General features: G+C 36.7%; 1 protein-coding gene across 6 annotated transcripts in view; it reads right to left on the bottom strand.

Moving 5' to 3' along the window:
• NDST3 (N-deacetylase and N-sulfotransferase 3) overlaps positions 1-17582 on the bottom strand; it is a 192729-nt gene that overhangs the window by 106928 nt on the left and 68219 nt on the right. For all 6 annotated transcript variants that reach the window (XR_012435032.1, XR_012435033.1, XR_012435034.1 and 3 more), the window contains exon 4: positions 3957-4142. Coding sequence is in view for 2 of the 6 variants with exons in the window: in XM_005555787.5 (XP_005555844.1) it covers positions 3957-4142 (186 nt within the window). In the remaining 4 variants the exon portion in view is untranslated. The remainder of the gene's footprint in view (positions 1-3956; positions 4143-17582) is intronic.

Here is a 17582-nt window from a genome sequence, read left to right as displayed (position 1 = left end):
CTATGTTTAAAAGCATTATGCATCCTCATTATCCTATCTATATACAAAAACAATAACAAAAAACAACTAAAGGCAAATGCATTCTAACGGAATTACATTTATTTCCTAACAACTATTATAAATGTAATATTTGGAAACTAAAAATGAAATTTTGAATTTGGAAAGCATTCGGAATAAATAAATGCTTTATATAGCATTTATTCATTTATTTTACAAATATTTATTCCAAACTCTCTGCTAGCCCACAGAATAGAGTTAGTTAAGTGCTAGTGGAACTAGCTATGGACTCTATGTTAATATGTTGCATGGAGTTAGTTTTATGCTAGAATGCTAGATCCATATGCTAGTTCCGTGCCAGTCCATGTGAGAGAGCAGAAAGATATATATTTTCTACTCTTGAAGGATTTAAGCTATTATCGGGGTAATGAGAAAGACCCAAAAGCTAAATAATAAAATGCTCACATGTGTTAAATGCCATTTAACATTTTAAAAGTGTATGACTATGACTGAATCACTTCTAGGGTTCAGTTTGAGTATTTTGCTTGGAAAATTATAGGATATATACAGAGCCATCTTTGGGACTTGATTGCCTAGCTGATTCTATGCAAAATGAAGAGAGAAGCAAAAAGATGTTTGAATTTTGTCTGTTTCTCAAATTACTTGAATTTCAATGCAGTGAAGAGGAAGTGGCAGGCTTTACCCTGCAACTGCAAGAGCACTACTCCTGCTGAGGGTATGAACCCCATAGAGAGCCCTAGGGGAGTCAGTGGACCACCACAGGAGGCTAAGGAGATAATCAGGAGTGTGGTAAGGGTCATATTCCACTGCCTTGCTCCATAAATGCAGTGTCACTGAATGATGAGCATGTTCCTTGAAACAGCTTTCTTATGCTACAGAAAGGATGAGAAACATTTTTAGGCATTCTGCTGTGGGCTGCCCCCTAGAATTGGTTCTGGGAATGTAACAGTATCAAAATCAAACTTTGAGATGCCGATGAACCCCTGGGAACCTTATTGCTGCTGAAAATAACTGGGAGTTCATTATGAAAGCCATGATCAACAAGAATCTTGGCCAATGGGAACTGAAGCCAATATCCTGTACCTATGGCTCAATCAGGAGCAACTGCCAACAAATACTTCTGGGGAGATATCAATAAAGACCACTTAGCGGGTTTACAGCTAGATTAATGATAGTCTCTACCAATGGGCATTTCCATTAAAATCAGTAAGTAGACAGAATGTGTAGTCTAATTTCTTAGAGGTCTCTGGCTGATATGGTTAGGGTTTGTGTCCTCACCCAAATCTCATCTTAAATTGTAATCCCCATAATACTCATATGTCAAGGGAGAGACCAGGTGGAGGTAAATGAATCATGGGGACAATTTCCCACGTGCTGTTCTTGTGATAGTGAGTGAGTTCTCACGAGACCTGATGATTTTATAAGGGGCTCTTCCCCATTTGCTCTGCACTTCTCCTTCCTGCTGCCTTGTGAAGAAGGTGCTTTGCTTCCCCCTTGCCTTCCCCCATGATTGTAAGTTTCCTGAGGTCTCCCCAGCCATACTGAACTGTGAGTCCATTAAACTTCTTTCCTTTATAAATTACCTAGTCTTGGGTATTTCCTCAAAGCAATGTGAGAATGGACTAATATACTGGTTCTTTCCAGAGAGTCATATTCAACAACCAGGGATTAGAGTATAGAGTGCTGGTTTCCATCAAGTCTTGACTGAAGGAAAATGACTCAGTTGAAAATGCAATAAAACTAGGGGTCCAGAGACTTTGGTTAGGGCTCAAACACCTTAAAGTGTAATTGGTGTTTACGTTCCTGATGAAAAAATGATGTGTTGTAGGAATTCAGAGGAGAATAAGATCCCTGTAGGTATGAGTTAGGTATTGAGTTGCTATATACTAAGGTGCTTTGTTTTCAATTATTTAAGATATGGGACTTGATATTGAAGAATAAAGGGAATAGAAATAGGTAGACAGTGGCCAGAAAGTCTCTCAAGGTGGAAAGAATGACACAGGCATGGTAATAGCAATACTATTATGGAGTTTGGTTGGAGTGAGTGTGTTTCAGCTACAGGGAAATAGGAAATAGAAAGGTAGACAGTCCAGATGGTTTTCAGGTACCTGAAGGGCACATTAGGGGATATGGAAGCAACTGGAACTAATCAAGGTTAGGAAGGCCAGGATGAAGGCAGCATTTTAGAAAGATTAAAAGGTTGGCACTGTCTATGGGATAGACTGCAGTGAGGTGGTGGAAGGAACCTGTGAATAGATAAAGTAGGAAGCAGCACCAGAGTTAACACATGAAAGTCAAGGAAGTAAATTAAGATGGTGGCAGTGGGAAAGGAAATAAAAAAGATATAAAGGAATTATTGATGAAATATAGACACTGATTGGAAGTGGTGGTAGGGGGAGAGAATGATGTTTGAATTACAGAATTGAATTAAGGATAATAGCACAATCAATAGCTAGTTTGAAGGGAAGATTAATGAGTCCTTTTCAGTTGGATTTGGGAATGGATCATCAGAAAAAAACTGCTCTCATACAACAAAATAAGAATGTGATCTAAAGTTCACTCCTCAGTTTCCTATTTCTAGATGCATTCTCTCCCTAGGAGGGCATATTGGCTCCTTTGGTCTCTACTTGCTTCTTTATTTGAATGGGCTCCTAGCCCTGTTTTCTCTCGCTTATTGTGTAATCAACTGTCTGCTGAACATTTCCCACTTGGAAACTCTCATCCAAGAGCCCACAAGCCAAATATAGAAGGTTTCCACAGATTGCTGCAAAAGCAGACCCACAGGGACAGTTCCATCAAAACAGGAAAGCTGTTAGAGCCTTGATTACCTCAGGATTCATGCATTTATAATATAGATAAAATGTGTTTTCAGGAGAAATGAAAAAATATAACCCAGGTCTTCTAAACTCCCTCTGGTCAGAATTCTGGCAGCTTGAGCCACAGTAAGTTCATTTTCAGTAGAGAGGAAGGGCAGATTGGGATAAAATGTGGCCATTATGTCCCCGTCCAACATTTACAACAGTTTTTTATTGAGGGAAAAGTCAAGATGGGAGATGATCTAAGCTATATGTCTATCCATTCTGTAATTTTTGCAGACATTGAAAAACTGTCTGAAAAGAAGTCAGTTATAACCTAATTCTAGAGGGTAGACATCTCTTCAGACATATCAGTTCAACAGAGTGTTGCGGTGGCTCATCACATAGTGTTCTTCTGTGGTGTTTCTTCCCAGTGTGTGATTCTAAATTAGGAGGCCCATTCCTAGCTTTACCAGGACTTTCTTAGGGTTCTCTGATTTGGGAAGAAATTAGGATTTCATTACTTACTTTTGGAGGTAGTAGCATATTTTGACAATATACATTTACTGAAATTGTAAAAAACAAAACAGAGAAGCCCAGGATAGAATTAGATGATGTATGCAAATGATTTAATTAACATCACCTGTCATTTTTACTCTGCATTATTATATGTTAATGATTATGCAGGGCTTCACATGTGGCTTCTGGCTGCAAATGGTTGAGTTCTTTTTTTAGCCTGGCATGGTAAATAGAAGAACACAGTTTGACTGGCTTGTCAAAGAGCAGCATGGTTAATATAGACAGAGTTGGTGTTAGTTTTTCATACTGAATAACATTTTGAAGAAGTGATGTCTACTAAAAATTATCTGCAAGTTAAATGTAATTTTTTTTTAGTATTTTAACATCAGTGCCTGCTTACCAGTGGCAATGACAGTAACGAAACCTTTTTCAGTTATATTTGAAGAATTGAAAAGAAGTGATTTTAATTAAAACATCTTCTGCTTAGATATGACAAATATGCTTCCTGCAGCCTGGAGATTTTCCTACATTTATGCTTCTAGCATTTGTTTTTTTCTTTCTTCAAGTGAGGAATGTAAATCTGGCAGAATTAGTTGTACCCTATGCATACCGGAGGAAGCTCACCATGATGTTTTTGTGGATAAAACCCCTCCGGTATCTAGCTGGTTTCAGATGTGGATATTCTTCAGTGCTGGTGATTTTAATGTTCCAGACCTTCTTCCAGGCCTCGTAAAGTTGAACATGTACAGGGTAGACGCCTGAATGGTGAGGGGCCACAGCGTAGCCCATGTCCGTCGGAATGCCGTGCTCCTAAGACCAAGCAAATGTTAATTAGAGCATGTAAAGATTTATCTTGATCCTATTTTTACACTAAGATTTTCAAATGTACTATAAATATATATGTTTAAATGCATCATTACTTAATTGTGTGGTAAAATTAAAGTGGTAAGTATTAACACTGCTAGACGTCATGAAGCCTGTTAGCCATTTCACCAGTCTTTATGTTGATGCATCTATGTTTGAGGGGTGGTGAGACAGAACTAGTGATTTTAATGAATAATTTGAAAGAGCCTCCATTTTGCGCATCCTTGTCACAGCCACCTGTTTTCCTATTGCCCATAACGTCAACAAGTTAAATGTTAGACACTTATTGCAAACAAAACTAAGCACTTCCCACATAATACAACCAATATTTATTAGAGGAACAGAACACATTCCAAGTTCATTAGGCTGCTGATAAGATTTTATTTTGTCTGTACCGTTTTTACCAAGTTTGCCACATTTCTGTTGTCCCCTCAGCATGTGGGCCAGTAGTAACAATGTTCCCTGCCTTCAGAGAAGCACACTCTTTTGACTGGATAATGTAAAATTCAACAGAGTAATATTTTTTTTGAAGTAGAAGTCCTTACAGTGAAAGCTGAAGGTACACAAACAGCCAGATATTCTGGGAACTTAGTTGATCTGAAGTCAAGCTCTTGCACATAAAACGACTCCAGATAAAAAAAAGACATAGCGGAAAATTACACAGGAACACAAAATGAAACGTGTCCTTTACAAATAGAACACCCATGGCTTCAATAGTTGACAGGTGTTTTTTTCCTCCAAAATTATTTTTTATTTTTCTGTTTATATTTTTCAATTACTTGGAAAAAATCTTCAAAAATTCCACTCAAATGGTTTTTTTTAAATTAATGACTGTCTTCATGACAAATAACAATTTCACATACACAGAATCATAGTATCAGGCTGCTAAATGGTTTAAATTGCAGAAATATGCAGCCAACTGATATGGAAAAAGTTAGAGATATGGTTAGCTTTGTTTTTAAACCTAAACAATAACAGGAGGGGAAGAAAGTATATGCAGTGCCTGAATGCAGAAGGAAAACAGCTTGCCAATGGTTTGCCATTACCTAAACACTTGTTCAAATTCCTTCATATGGCATAAAAGGCCCTCAAAATTTGGTCCCAACCTACCTATATAGCCTCATCTCCTATCAGCACTCATCACCCCAATTTCTGATGATTTCCTACATATCACTGCTGCATACTATACAGACCGTCTTCCTCAACTGGAATGCCCTTTTCTTATCTTGTAAACTCTGTTTATTGTTCAAAACTCAGTTCAGTCAGCAGTAGTTGAAGATGCCAAAAACGGGAGCCACTATCTTACTGCTGTGAGAAGGAGGATGGGTGGTATTGGAGGTTGAGTGGACCATTCCTGTGTTTCTGAAGGGTGGGAGGGAAAGTTTCACATTCTTCATTTTATTTGCATCATTTGCAGAAATTACCATAACTACATAACCATCATATTTAGAACTCCACTAAAAATTGAATTGAAATATTTCATTGCTTTTTTCTTACTGGTTTTTAAAAACTCAAACTAAAGTAATTTTTTCCCACTAGACATCCCTTATCAACACATAATTTGTGCTCAACTAAAGTGGTTGAAGGCTAGGGGTATGGTGATAAGGACCAGATGAAGAAAAATGAAATTATACCATAAACATTAAAAAATGAATGATAGGTTAACAACTTTAAAAATGTGCTGAAGTAACTTTATTATTTCTGCAGTGGTTGTTAAACACTATTCTTTTATTTTAAATTTCAACTTTTAGATACAGGGGGTGCATGTGCAGGTTTGTTATATGGAAATGCTGTGTGGTGCTGAGGAGGTTAACAACTTTTCGAAGAGTATAGGAAGAACCAAGGAATAAATTCACAATGACAGGAGCTATGTTATAAAATTCCAGTATATGCAAATTTGTAAGAAATTATGCTGTTCAAAAGCTCAAGGTAGTTTTCAACACCTGCGAGTAGTCAGCTGTGTCTTAAGGACCCACATGGCATGAAAGGATGGCCCAGCATAGCAGAGACATTTCCCTTATTTTGGATTTAAAAATATTTGGCAACCAATGTATATACAGTTTTTACTTTTTTCCCCTAGCTTTAACACTAAAGAACTACTGTGATTTTTAATTAATTAATTAATTTATTGAGACAGGATCTCACCCTGTTTCCCAGGCTGGTGTACAGTGGTGGTGATCATAGCTTACTGTAGCCTCGACCTCCTGGGCTCAAGCAATCCTCCTATGATAGTTAGGACTACAAGTGAACACCAGCACACCCAACTAAATGGGGCTTTTTAGTTTCATCTTTTATTTGTGTGCTGGTGCAGTGTGGCATAGTAGCAGAAAACATCGCTTCTGGAATCAGACATAGCTGGCTGTTCGTGCTCTCATTTACCAACTGCGTGGCCTTTGGCAAACAACCTATGAGCTCTAAGCCTTGTTTCCTGTTCTCTAAAATGCTAGTCGTAAGGGCATTAACTCAAAGTGGTTCAGAGGTAATTCTGAAAGGCAGTTAGTATAGTTCTGGAAACATGATACACATTTAATGAATTTTTAAAATTATGGTTGTCATTACTGCACTGCCTCTATTGTTTTTAGATGCTATGATCCTACCACTCAACTATAATGTGGAAATTATGAAACTACCAGGCCACTTATTTTCCACTAAAAGAGACAGACTGTATTTTCTACTTTCACTGCAGATTTTGGGATTCTTCACATGAGGCTTCTGTGGTGAACTCTGACTTCTACCCCACGACCCTTTCCTAAGCTTGCTTCTCTTCTGATTCCTCCGAATATGCTCAGCCACCGCCAAGTGCTTCCAGCTCGTGAGTCATTCAGATAGTAGGGGGCCACTTTTAAATTCATTTTAGAAAAAGGCAACATAAATTTGCTCCCAAATTTGCATTCATCACCAGAGAGAACACCTGAAATGTTATTGTATAGAAAAGTTTAGGCTAAGATTGCAGGTAGTGTGATCTGGAAGGCAGACTATCATGTTTTAAAAGCTTTAGCCATCATGCTAAGTTTTTGGCTGATTACTGTCCTCCGGATTGTTCAATTTGTGATTAAGCACATATTGTTGTTTAATCTGCAGCAAAAAGTATACCTTAAGAGTTAATTCTAATTAGTCTTTTCATTGATCCTGGATTGAAAGTAGCATCTTAGATCCAGGAACTCTGGAATCTATGTTAAGAGTTTTCTAGTGGAGGACATGGTTCAAAAACACTGAGGAATGTGGCTATGTAACTACAAAATGTAAATGAAATATTTGGAACACAAGTGGAATTAATAGTCTCAATAGTTGAACTCATGATTTCCACATCTCAGCCCTACCAGATACTCTCTTTCTCCAGGGTTTCTCCATGTCATTAAATGACACCATCAACCATCAACAAACAAGTTGCTGTGTTGAAAGATAGTTTTGACAACTCCTGTTTCCTCTTTTCCAAATCTAGTCCACTGCCATGTCCTATCAGTACTATCTCTTGTATATATCTTAAATTTAGCTACTTTTCTTCAATTCTATCATTATCATCACCCTAGTCGAATCTACCATCTTATCCCGTTGCCTTTTGGCATAGAATCCCATTCCCTCTCTTGCTTCCTTCCAACACATTTCCTGCAAAGTAATATTTAAAAGATACAAATATGATTTTGTGACTGTCTACTCAAAATCCTTCCCTGATTTCCCTTTGCACTTAAATTACAAAATTCTTAGCATGATCACAAGCACTGCATATGATCCTTGCTTCTTTGTCTAGCTTCATCTTGCACCACCCTCAATCCTTCACTGAATTTTGGTCACATGAACCTTTCCCTGAAACTCACCAAGCACTTTTCTACCTCAGTATCTTCCTATATATGGTTTCTCCCCCTGAAATGTTTCTACTCCAAATCTTCACCTGGATAAATCTGAAGATAATTTATTCTGTCATATCTTCGGAGAAGACTTCACTGACAAGTCCCAATCTAAATGAAGTCGACATTAAGACTTCTCTTAGTAGCTTTCCTCATTTTTTCATAGTACACAGCACAGTTTGTAAGCATGTATTTTTTGCATAGAAAAGACATTTATGTAATATTTCTCTTTTTCATTAAACAATAAGCTTCATGAAATTAGGTTCCATTTTATCCACTGCGATATGCTCAGTGTCTTGCCAACAGCAAGTGCTCAGCAAATACTAGTGAAAAAGTTACATGATCTGATTCTGACTACCTCCTTCTATTCCAGTTTTCACTTTCTCAATTATCTTCATTACACTGCCTATTCGTCTAAAGAATAAACATATGGTAACTCACAGGGAAATTTTAATATCTATGTAAATAATACTTGAAAGCATTTTTGAGACTGTAGTTAAAAATTATGAGGGCAAAGCAAAATGGCAGAATAGAAGTCTACACCATTTGTACCCCCTGCAGGAAGACCAAATTTTAACAACTATCTGCATACAGAAAAGTACCATCAGAAAAACAAAAAATCAGGTAAGCAATCACAGTACTTCATTTTATCTTCATAAAAGTTAATGAAAATGGCGTTGAGGAGGGTTGGAGAGACAATCTTGAATCACCAATGCCACCTTTCCCCTAACTCCCGGCAGTGGCCATGCAGTGCAGAGGGTCTGTGTATGTGGGGGAGGGAGAGCACAGTGACTGGGGGACTTTATATTGAACTCAGTGCTACCCTGTCATAGCAGAGAGCAAATCCATGCTGGGCTCAGCCTTTGCTCACATATTGAGGGAGCATTTGGACTAGACTTAGCCAAGGGAAGTCATGCATGTTATCAGTTAGTGCTCGAGTTTCTTGTTAAGTCTCGCCACCATGGGCCAACATGCTCTAAGGTCCTTGGTAAACTTGAAAGACAGTCTAGCACACAAGGACTGCAATTCCTAGGCAACTCCTAGAGCTGGGTTGGGATTAGAACCAGTACACTAGTGTAGCATGTGACCTAGGGAGACACTAGCCAGAGCAGCTAAAGGATTGCTTGCACCACTCCTTCCCTAATCCCAGGAAGTGCAACTCACAGCAGTGAAAGTGTCTCTTTCCTTCTGTTTAAAGGGAGGAGAGTAAAGAGTAAAGAGGACATTGTGTTGCATCTTGGATACCGGCTCAGCCATAGTAGGACAGGGCACCAGGCAGAGTCATGAGGCCCCCATTCTAGGCACTAGCTCCTGGAGAACATTTCTTGACACACTCTGGGACAAAAGGGAACCCATTGTCTTAAAGAGAAAGATCCAGTCTTGGAAAGATTCATCACCTGCTGATTAAAGTGCTCTTGGGCCCTGAATAACCATCAGTGATAGCCAGGGAGCATGCTGTGAGCCTTGGGCACTTGGGACGTGCTTACTACATGTGTGACCCAGCATGTTTCCAGCAGTGGTGACTATGGTGAAAGACTCCTGTTTGAGAAAAGCACAGGGAAAAGTAAAGGGGACTCTGTCTTGCACCTTATATACCAGCTTGGTCACAGTGGGGTAGAGCAAAAAGCAGGCCCTTGGGATCTTTAAGTCCAGGCCTAGGCTCTTGAACAGCATTTCTGGAACTTCTCTTGGTCAGAGGGGGACCCACTGTGCAGAGGGTGAATCCCTGGCCTGGAAGCATTCACCACAAGCTGACAGAAGAACCCTTGGTCTTAAGTGAACATTGCCAGTGGCCTGGCAGAACCCTGCCAAGGGCTGCTGGTGGTGGTGCTCAGAGGGAGAGGCTCTTCTCCCTGTGGAAAGGAGAAGGAAGAGCAGGAAGTACTTTGTAGTATGGTTTTAGTACCAGCTTAGCCACAGTAGAACAGAGCATCAGGCAAATTCCTATTTTTCATTCTAATTCTTGGCTCCCAGACAGCATATCTGGACCTGCCTGGGGCCTGGAGGAACTTGCTACTCTGAAGGGAAGGGCACAAACCTGGCTGGCTTTGCCACCTTCTGATTGTAGTGGCCTAGGGCCGTGAGTGAACATAGGTGGTAGCCAGGTAGTGGTTATAGTGGGCCTTGGACAAGACTCAGTGTTGTGCTGACTGAGTCTTTAGGCCTGACCCAGTACAGTCCCAGTTATAGTGGCCACAGGGGTGTTTGAATCATCATAATCCCAGTTCCAGGCAGCTCAGCACAGAGAAAGAGACTCTGTTTGTTTGGGAGAAACTAAGGGAAATGAACAAGAATCTCTGCCTATTAATCCAGAGACTTCTTCTAGATCTTCTCCAAGACCACCAAGATGGTACCTTTATGAGTCTGCAAGAACCACAGTGATATTGGGCTTGAGAACCAAGCACCTTCAAATATCGGAAAAGCCTTCTCAAGGACCAGCATAAACAGGCCTAGACTGCAAAGGCTGTAATAAATATCTAACTGTTCTATGCGCAGACACAGATGAACATCTACAAGCATCAAGATGATCTAGGAAAATGACCTCACCAAATGAACTAAATAAGGCACCAGGGACCAATCCTAGAGAAATAAGGATGTGTGACCTTTCAGACAGAGAACTCAAAATGGCCATTTTGAGGAAACTCAAAGAAATTCAAGATTAACACAGATAAGGAATTCCGAATTCTATCAGATTAATTTTACAAAGACATTGAAATAATGAGAAAGAATCAAGCAGAAATTCTAGAGTTAAAAAATGCAATTGACATACTGAAGAATGCATCAGTCACTTAATAGCAGAATTGATCAAGCAGAAGAAAGAATCAGTGAGCTTGAAGACAGCCTATTTGAAAATACACAATCAGAAGAGACAAAAGAAAAACAAAACAAAACAAAAACAACATAGCACACCTATAAGATCTAGAAAATAGCCTCCAAAGGGCAAATCTCAGAGATATTGGTTTTAAATAAGAGGTAGAAAAACAGCTAAGGGTAAAAAGTTTGTTCAAAACGAATAATAACAGAAAAACCTCTCAAACCTGGAGAAAGAGATCAACATTCAAGTACAAGAAGGTTATGGAGCACCAAGCAGATTAACTGAAAGAAGACTACCTCAAGGCATCTAATAATCAAACTCCCAAGAGTCAAGGACAAAGACAGTATCCTAAATGCAGCAAGAAAAAAGTAACAAATAACATTCAATGGAACTCCAATACATCTGGCAGCAGACTTTTCATTGGAAGCCTTACAGGCCAGGGGAGGGTGGCAAGACATATTTAAAGTGCTGAAGGAAAAGAACTTTTATGCTAGAGTAGTATATCTGGTGGAAATATTCTTCAAGCATGAAGGAGAAATAAAGACTTTCCCAGACAAACAAAAGCTGAGGAACTTCATCAACACCAGACGTGTCTTACAATAAATGCTGAAGGAAGTTTTTCAATCTGAAAGAAAAGGGTATTAATGAGCAAGAAGAAATCATCTAAAGGTAAAAATACACACTGGTAATAGTAGGCACACAGAGAAACAGACTATGATAAGACTGTAATGGTGATGTGTAAATTACTCTTATCTTAAGTAGAAAGACTAAATGATGAACCAATCAAAAGTAGTACTACAAAAACCTTTCAAGATATAAACAGTAAAACAAGACATAAGGAACAACAAAAAATTAAAAAGTGAGGTGATAAAGTTAAAGTATAGTGTTGTCTTTCTGTGGAGTTTGTTTATGCAATCAGTGTTAAGTTGTCATCAGTTTAAAATAATGAGTTACAAGACAGTATTTGCTACTCTCATGATAACCTCAAATCAAAAAACACAACAGAAACAAGCAAGAAGTTAAAGCACAAGAGAAAATTATCTTCACTAAAAGGAAGACAGGAAGGAAGAAAAGAAGAGAGCGAAAACCCCCAAACAACCATAAAACAAATAACAAAATGGCAGGAGTAAGTTTCTACAAGTAAATCATAACATTAAATATAAGTGAACTAAACTCTCTGATCAAAAGACACAGAGTGGCCAGATGGATGAAAATACAAGACTCTATAATCTGTTGCCCACAGGAAACACACTTCACCTATAAAGATAAACATAGACTGAAAATAAAGGGATGCAAAAAGGTATTCCATGCCAACTGAAATAAAAAATGAACAGGAGTAGTTATACTTATATCAGACAAAATAGACTTGAAAACAATTACTGTGATAAGAGACGAAGAAGGTCACTATATAATGATAAAGGAGTCAACTCAGTAATAATATATAACAATTTTAAATATATATGCACCCCACTCTGGAGCACACAGCTATATAAAGAAAATATTATTAGTGCTAAAGAGAGATATAGACCCCAATACAGTAATAGTTGGAGATTTCAACACTCCACTTTCAATATTGGACAGATGTCCCAGACAGAAACTCAACAAAAATGTTGCCATTTTGTTATTTGTTTTATGGTTGTTTGGGGGTTTTCACTCTCTTCTTTTCTTCCTTCCTGTCTTCCTTTTAGTGAAGATAATTTTCTCTTGTGCTTTAACTTCTTGCTTGTTTCTGTTGTGTTTTTTGATTTGAGGTTATCATGAGAGTAGCACTATACAACAAATGAATCTAATATATATTTATAGAACATTTCAACCAAAGGCTACAGAATACGCATTCTTTGTCTCAGCACATGGATCATTTTCAAGGATAGACCATAAGTTAGGTTATAAAACAAGTCTTAACACATTTACAAAAATCCAAACAACATCAAGCATCTTCTCTGACAACAATGGAATAAAACTAGAACTCAACAAGAGGAATTTTGGAAACTATACAAACTCAATGGAAATTAAACAATATGCTCTTGAATGATCAGTGGGGTCAATCAAAAAAGTTAACATGAAAATTGAAAAATGTTTTGGAAAAGAAATGGTAATGGAAACACAACATACCAAAACCTATGGGATACAGCAAAAGCAGTACTAAGAGGAAAGTTTACAGCTGTAAGTGCCTACATCAAAAAAGAAAAAAAAAAACCTTCAAATAAATAACCTAACAATGCATCTTAAAGAATTAGAAAAGCAAGTGCAAACTGAACCCAAAAATAATAGGAGAAAAGAAATAATAAAGATCAAAGCAGAAATAAATGAAATTGAAATGAAGAAAACAATACAAAAAAGTCAATGAAACAAAAAGGATTTTTCTAAGATAAACAAAATCAGCAAACCATTAGCCAGATTAACAAATTAAAAAAAGAGTGAGGACCCAAATAAATAAAATCAGATATGAAAAAGGAAACACTACAACTGATATTGCAGAAATTCGAAGGGTCAGTAGTGGCTACTATGAGCAACTATATGCCAATAAACTGGAAAATTTACAGGAAATGAATAAATTCCTTGGCATATACAACCTACCAAAACTGAACCATGAAGAAATCCAAAACCTGAAAAGACCAATAACAAGTAATGAGATTGAAGACATAATAAAACATCTCCCAGTAAAGAAACGCCCAGGACTTCATGGCTATACTGCTGATTTCTACCAAACATTTAAAGAAGAACAAAGCAGCAATCCTACTGAAACTTCCAAAAAATAGAGGAGGAGGGAATACTTCCAAACTCATTCGATGAGGCCAGTATGTTACTGATACCAAAACCAGATAAAGACACATCAAAAAAAGAAAACTACAGGCCAGTGTCTCTGATGAATACTGATGCAAAAATTTTCAATAAAATACTAACAATCTAAATCCAACAATACATTAAAAAGATCATTTACCATGACCAAGTGAGACTTATCCTTGGGATGCAAGGATGGTTCAATATACACAAATCAATCAAGATGATACACCATATCAACAGAATGAAGGACAAAAATCATAACGATCATTTCAATTCATTCTGAAAAAGCATTTGATAAAACTGAACATCCCTTCATGATAAAAACCCTCAACAAACGTGGTATAGAAGGTACATACCTCACCATAATAAAAATCCCTCTATGACAGATGCAAAGCTGGTATCATACTGAATTGGGGAAAACTGAAAGGCTTTCCTCTAAGATCTGGAAGACAACAAGGATGCCCACTGTCACCACTGTTATTCAACATAGCACTGGACGTCCTAGCTATAGCAATCAGAAAAGAGAAAGAAATGAAGGGCATTCAAGTTGGACAATAAATAGTTAAATTATCCTTGCTTCCAAATGATATAATCTTATATTTGGAAAAACCTAAAGATTTCACCAAAAAACTATTAGAACTGATAAACAAATTCAGTAAAATTCAAGATACAAGATCAACCTACAAAAATCAGTAGCATTTTTATATGCCAATGGTGAACAATGCAAAAAACAAGTCAAAATGTAATCTCATTTATAGTAGCCACAAATAAAATTACATACCTAGGAATTAACCAAAAAGTGAAAGATCTCTACAATGAAAACTATAAAACATTGATGAAAGAAATTAGAGTACACCAAAAAAAAAAAAAGATATTCCATGTTCATGGATGAGAAGAATCAATATTGTTAAAATGTCCATACAAAACAAAGCTCTCTACAGATTCAATGAAATATTTATCAAAATGCCAATGATATTTTTCACAAATATACAATATAATCCAAAAATTTATATGGAACCACAGAAGATCCAGAATAGCCAAAGCTATCCTGAACAAAAAGAACAAAACCGGAAGAATCACATTACCTGATTTCACATTATACTACGGAGTTATATTAACCAAAATAGCATGCTACTGGCATATAAACAGATACACAGACCAATGGAATAGAACAAAGAACACAGAAACAAATTAATACACATGCAGTCAACTCATTTTTGACAAAGGTGCCAAGAACATACACTGGAGAAAGGACAATCTCTTCAGCAAATGGTGCTTGAAAAACTAGATTTCCATATGTGGAAAAATTAAGCTGAACCCCTGTTTATCACCAAATACAAAAAATCAAATCAAAATAGATTAAAGACTTAAGCATAAGACCTCAAACTATGAAACTACAGTAAGAAAACATGGGAGAAACTCTCCAAGACATTGGTCTTGGCAAAAATTTTGTGAGTAATACTCCACAAGCACAGGCAACCAACAAAAAATGGACAGATGGGATCGCATCAAGTTAAAATGCTTTTGCACAGCAAAAGACACAATCAACAAAGTGAAGAGACAACCCACAGAATGGGAGAAAATATTTGCAAACTCCCCACCTGACAAGAGATTAATAATCAGAATATATAAGAAACTCAAACAACTCTAGAGTAAAAAATCTCATAATCTGAATAACTAATGGACAAAGGGCTTGAACAGGCATTTCTCAAAAGAATACATACAAATGGCAAACAGGCATTTGAAAAGATGCTCAACATCATTGGTCATCAGAGAAATGCAATCGAAAACTATAATGAGATGTCATCTCAACCCGATTAAAATGGCTTTTCTCCAAAAAGACAGGCAATAACAAATGCTGGAGAGGATGTGGAGAAAAGAAAACCCTCATACGCTGTTGGTGGGAATGTAAATTAGTACAACCACTATGGAGAACAGTTTGGAGGTTTCTCAAAAAACTAAAATTAAAACTACCATATGATCCAGCAATCCCACTGCTGAGTATATGCCAAAAAGAAAGGAAATCAGTATATCAAAGAGGTATCTGCACTCTCATGTTTGTTGCAGCACTGTTTACAGTAGCCAAGATTTGGAAGCAACCAGTGTCTATTAACCAATGAATAGATAAAGAAAATTATACATGTATATATATGTATATATATAGAAAATTATACATGTATATATATAAAGAAAATTATACATGTATATATATGTATGTATATATAGTATAATAGTACACAATGGTGTACTATTCAGCCATAAAAAAGCATGGGATTCAGTTACCTGCAACAATATAGATGGAACTGGAGGTCATTATCTTAAGTGAAATAACCAAGACACAGAAAGACAAACATCACATGTTCTCACTTATTTGTGCTATATAAAACAAAACAATTAAACACATGGAGATAGAGAGTAGAAGGATGGTTACCACAAGCTGGGTAGGACAGTGGATGTTGCAGGGGAGGTGGGCATCATTAGTGAGTACAAAATATAAGTAGGAAGCATGAATAATATGCACTATTTGATAGCACCATGGGATGATTATAGTCAAAATTATATAAAAAAATGTACATTTTAAAATAACTAAAATAGTATAATTGGATTGTTCATAACACTAAAGATAAATGCTTGGCAGGGGTGGAGATCCCAGTTTTCATGATGTGATTATTACACATTGCATGCGTCTATCAAATATTTCATGTCTCCCATAAATATATACACCTACTGAGTACCCACAATAATTAAAAATTAAAAAAAAATTATTATTCCATGAAGCCACCTTTATTTATTTCTGTAAACTCATATATTTGTTATATTACATAAAGTTAAAAATTACAAGATTTTCCTAAATTATGCATTGAAATATTTCCAAATAGACAATGTGAAAATAATACAGTTTTGTCAGGCAAAAAGTAATGTAGTCTTTAGAACAATTTTCCTAAAAACTAAAAGAGAAAAATAGCATTTAGGTATTTGAAAAATACAGTTAGCTTCATTACTGAAGAAAAAATTGTTTATTACTGTCTTTAATGATAGGTCTGTATTTAGACTCTTGCTAGTAATTAAAAATGGCACTTAACTTTTAGTTTTTGTCTCTATTTCAATTTTTCTAAACAGAAACACCTTTGTAATTTTCATTAATGACTAGAAGGCTCATTGTCTATTTCCATATTTTGCAGGTTAGCAAATATGCAAACTAATGTAATTTACAGAAAACCCCACAATGACAGGAAATCAAACAGACATTCTGCATGCTACAGTGAAAAACGAATCCCAAACTTCATTACAGTATAATTTGGAAATACTTCAAAATGCTTTTCTGGAGTTCATTTTGGTTGGAATGTCCCATTTCCTCAGTATACAGAAGTTCATGTTTTGGTTAACTATCTCATAGTATTGAGAAATTACATACATAATTTACATTGGTTGAAGATTAAGTTTCTCTATATTTACATTTGGTAGTATATTTCGAAGTTGATTCTAGAAAAACATTTTTTTTCCCCTAGAGTTTTAAAGTGGCTTCATTAAAAACTATGGCTTTTTGGGGAAAAAACTGTCACTTCCTTAAAAACTACGGCTATTTGAGGTATTATTTAACAAAGAAAAGAATACGTTTTTCTTTATGATAGGACCATAATTCTGACCAACTGCCTCCTTCTCTTTGGAAAATTAAATTAGCTTCTTTTAATACATAAGGCACTTGCATGAGTGCAGGCACACGCGTGTGCACGCACACACACAGGTATATGAAATATGAAGAAAATAAATTTATACTATTTCCTTGAATTTGTGAAGCATTTTCAAGCTTCTAATGATGATTTGTTTTCCTAAGGTGACACTGATGGACTACACCACAATTCAGCTTATAAGAACCTGTGGAACCTCTGGCACCCACGGAAGGAGTCCTGTAGTAGCTGCAATCATTGGGAGAAAGTAAGA

This window comes from Macaca fascicularis, chromosome 5, assembly GCF_037993035.2.
Source record: "Macaca fascicularis isolate 582-1 chromosome 5, T2T-MFA8v1.1".
Taxonomy (NCBI): Eukaryota; Metazoa; Chordata; class Mammalia; order Primates; family Cercopithecidae; genus Macaca; species Macaca fascicularis.
Note: the sequence above shows the minus strand (reverse complement) of the source record. Positions and strands in the feature narration are given on the sequence as shown.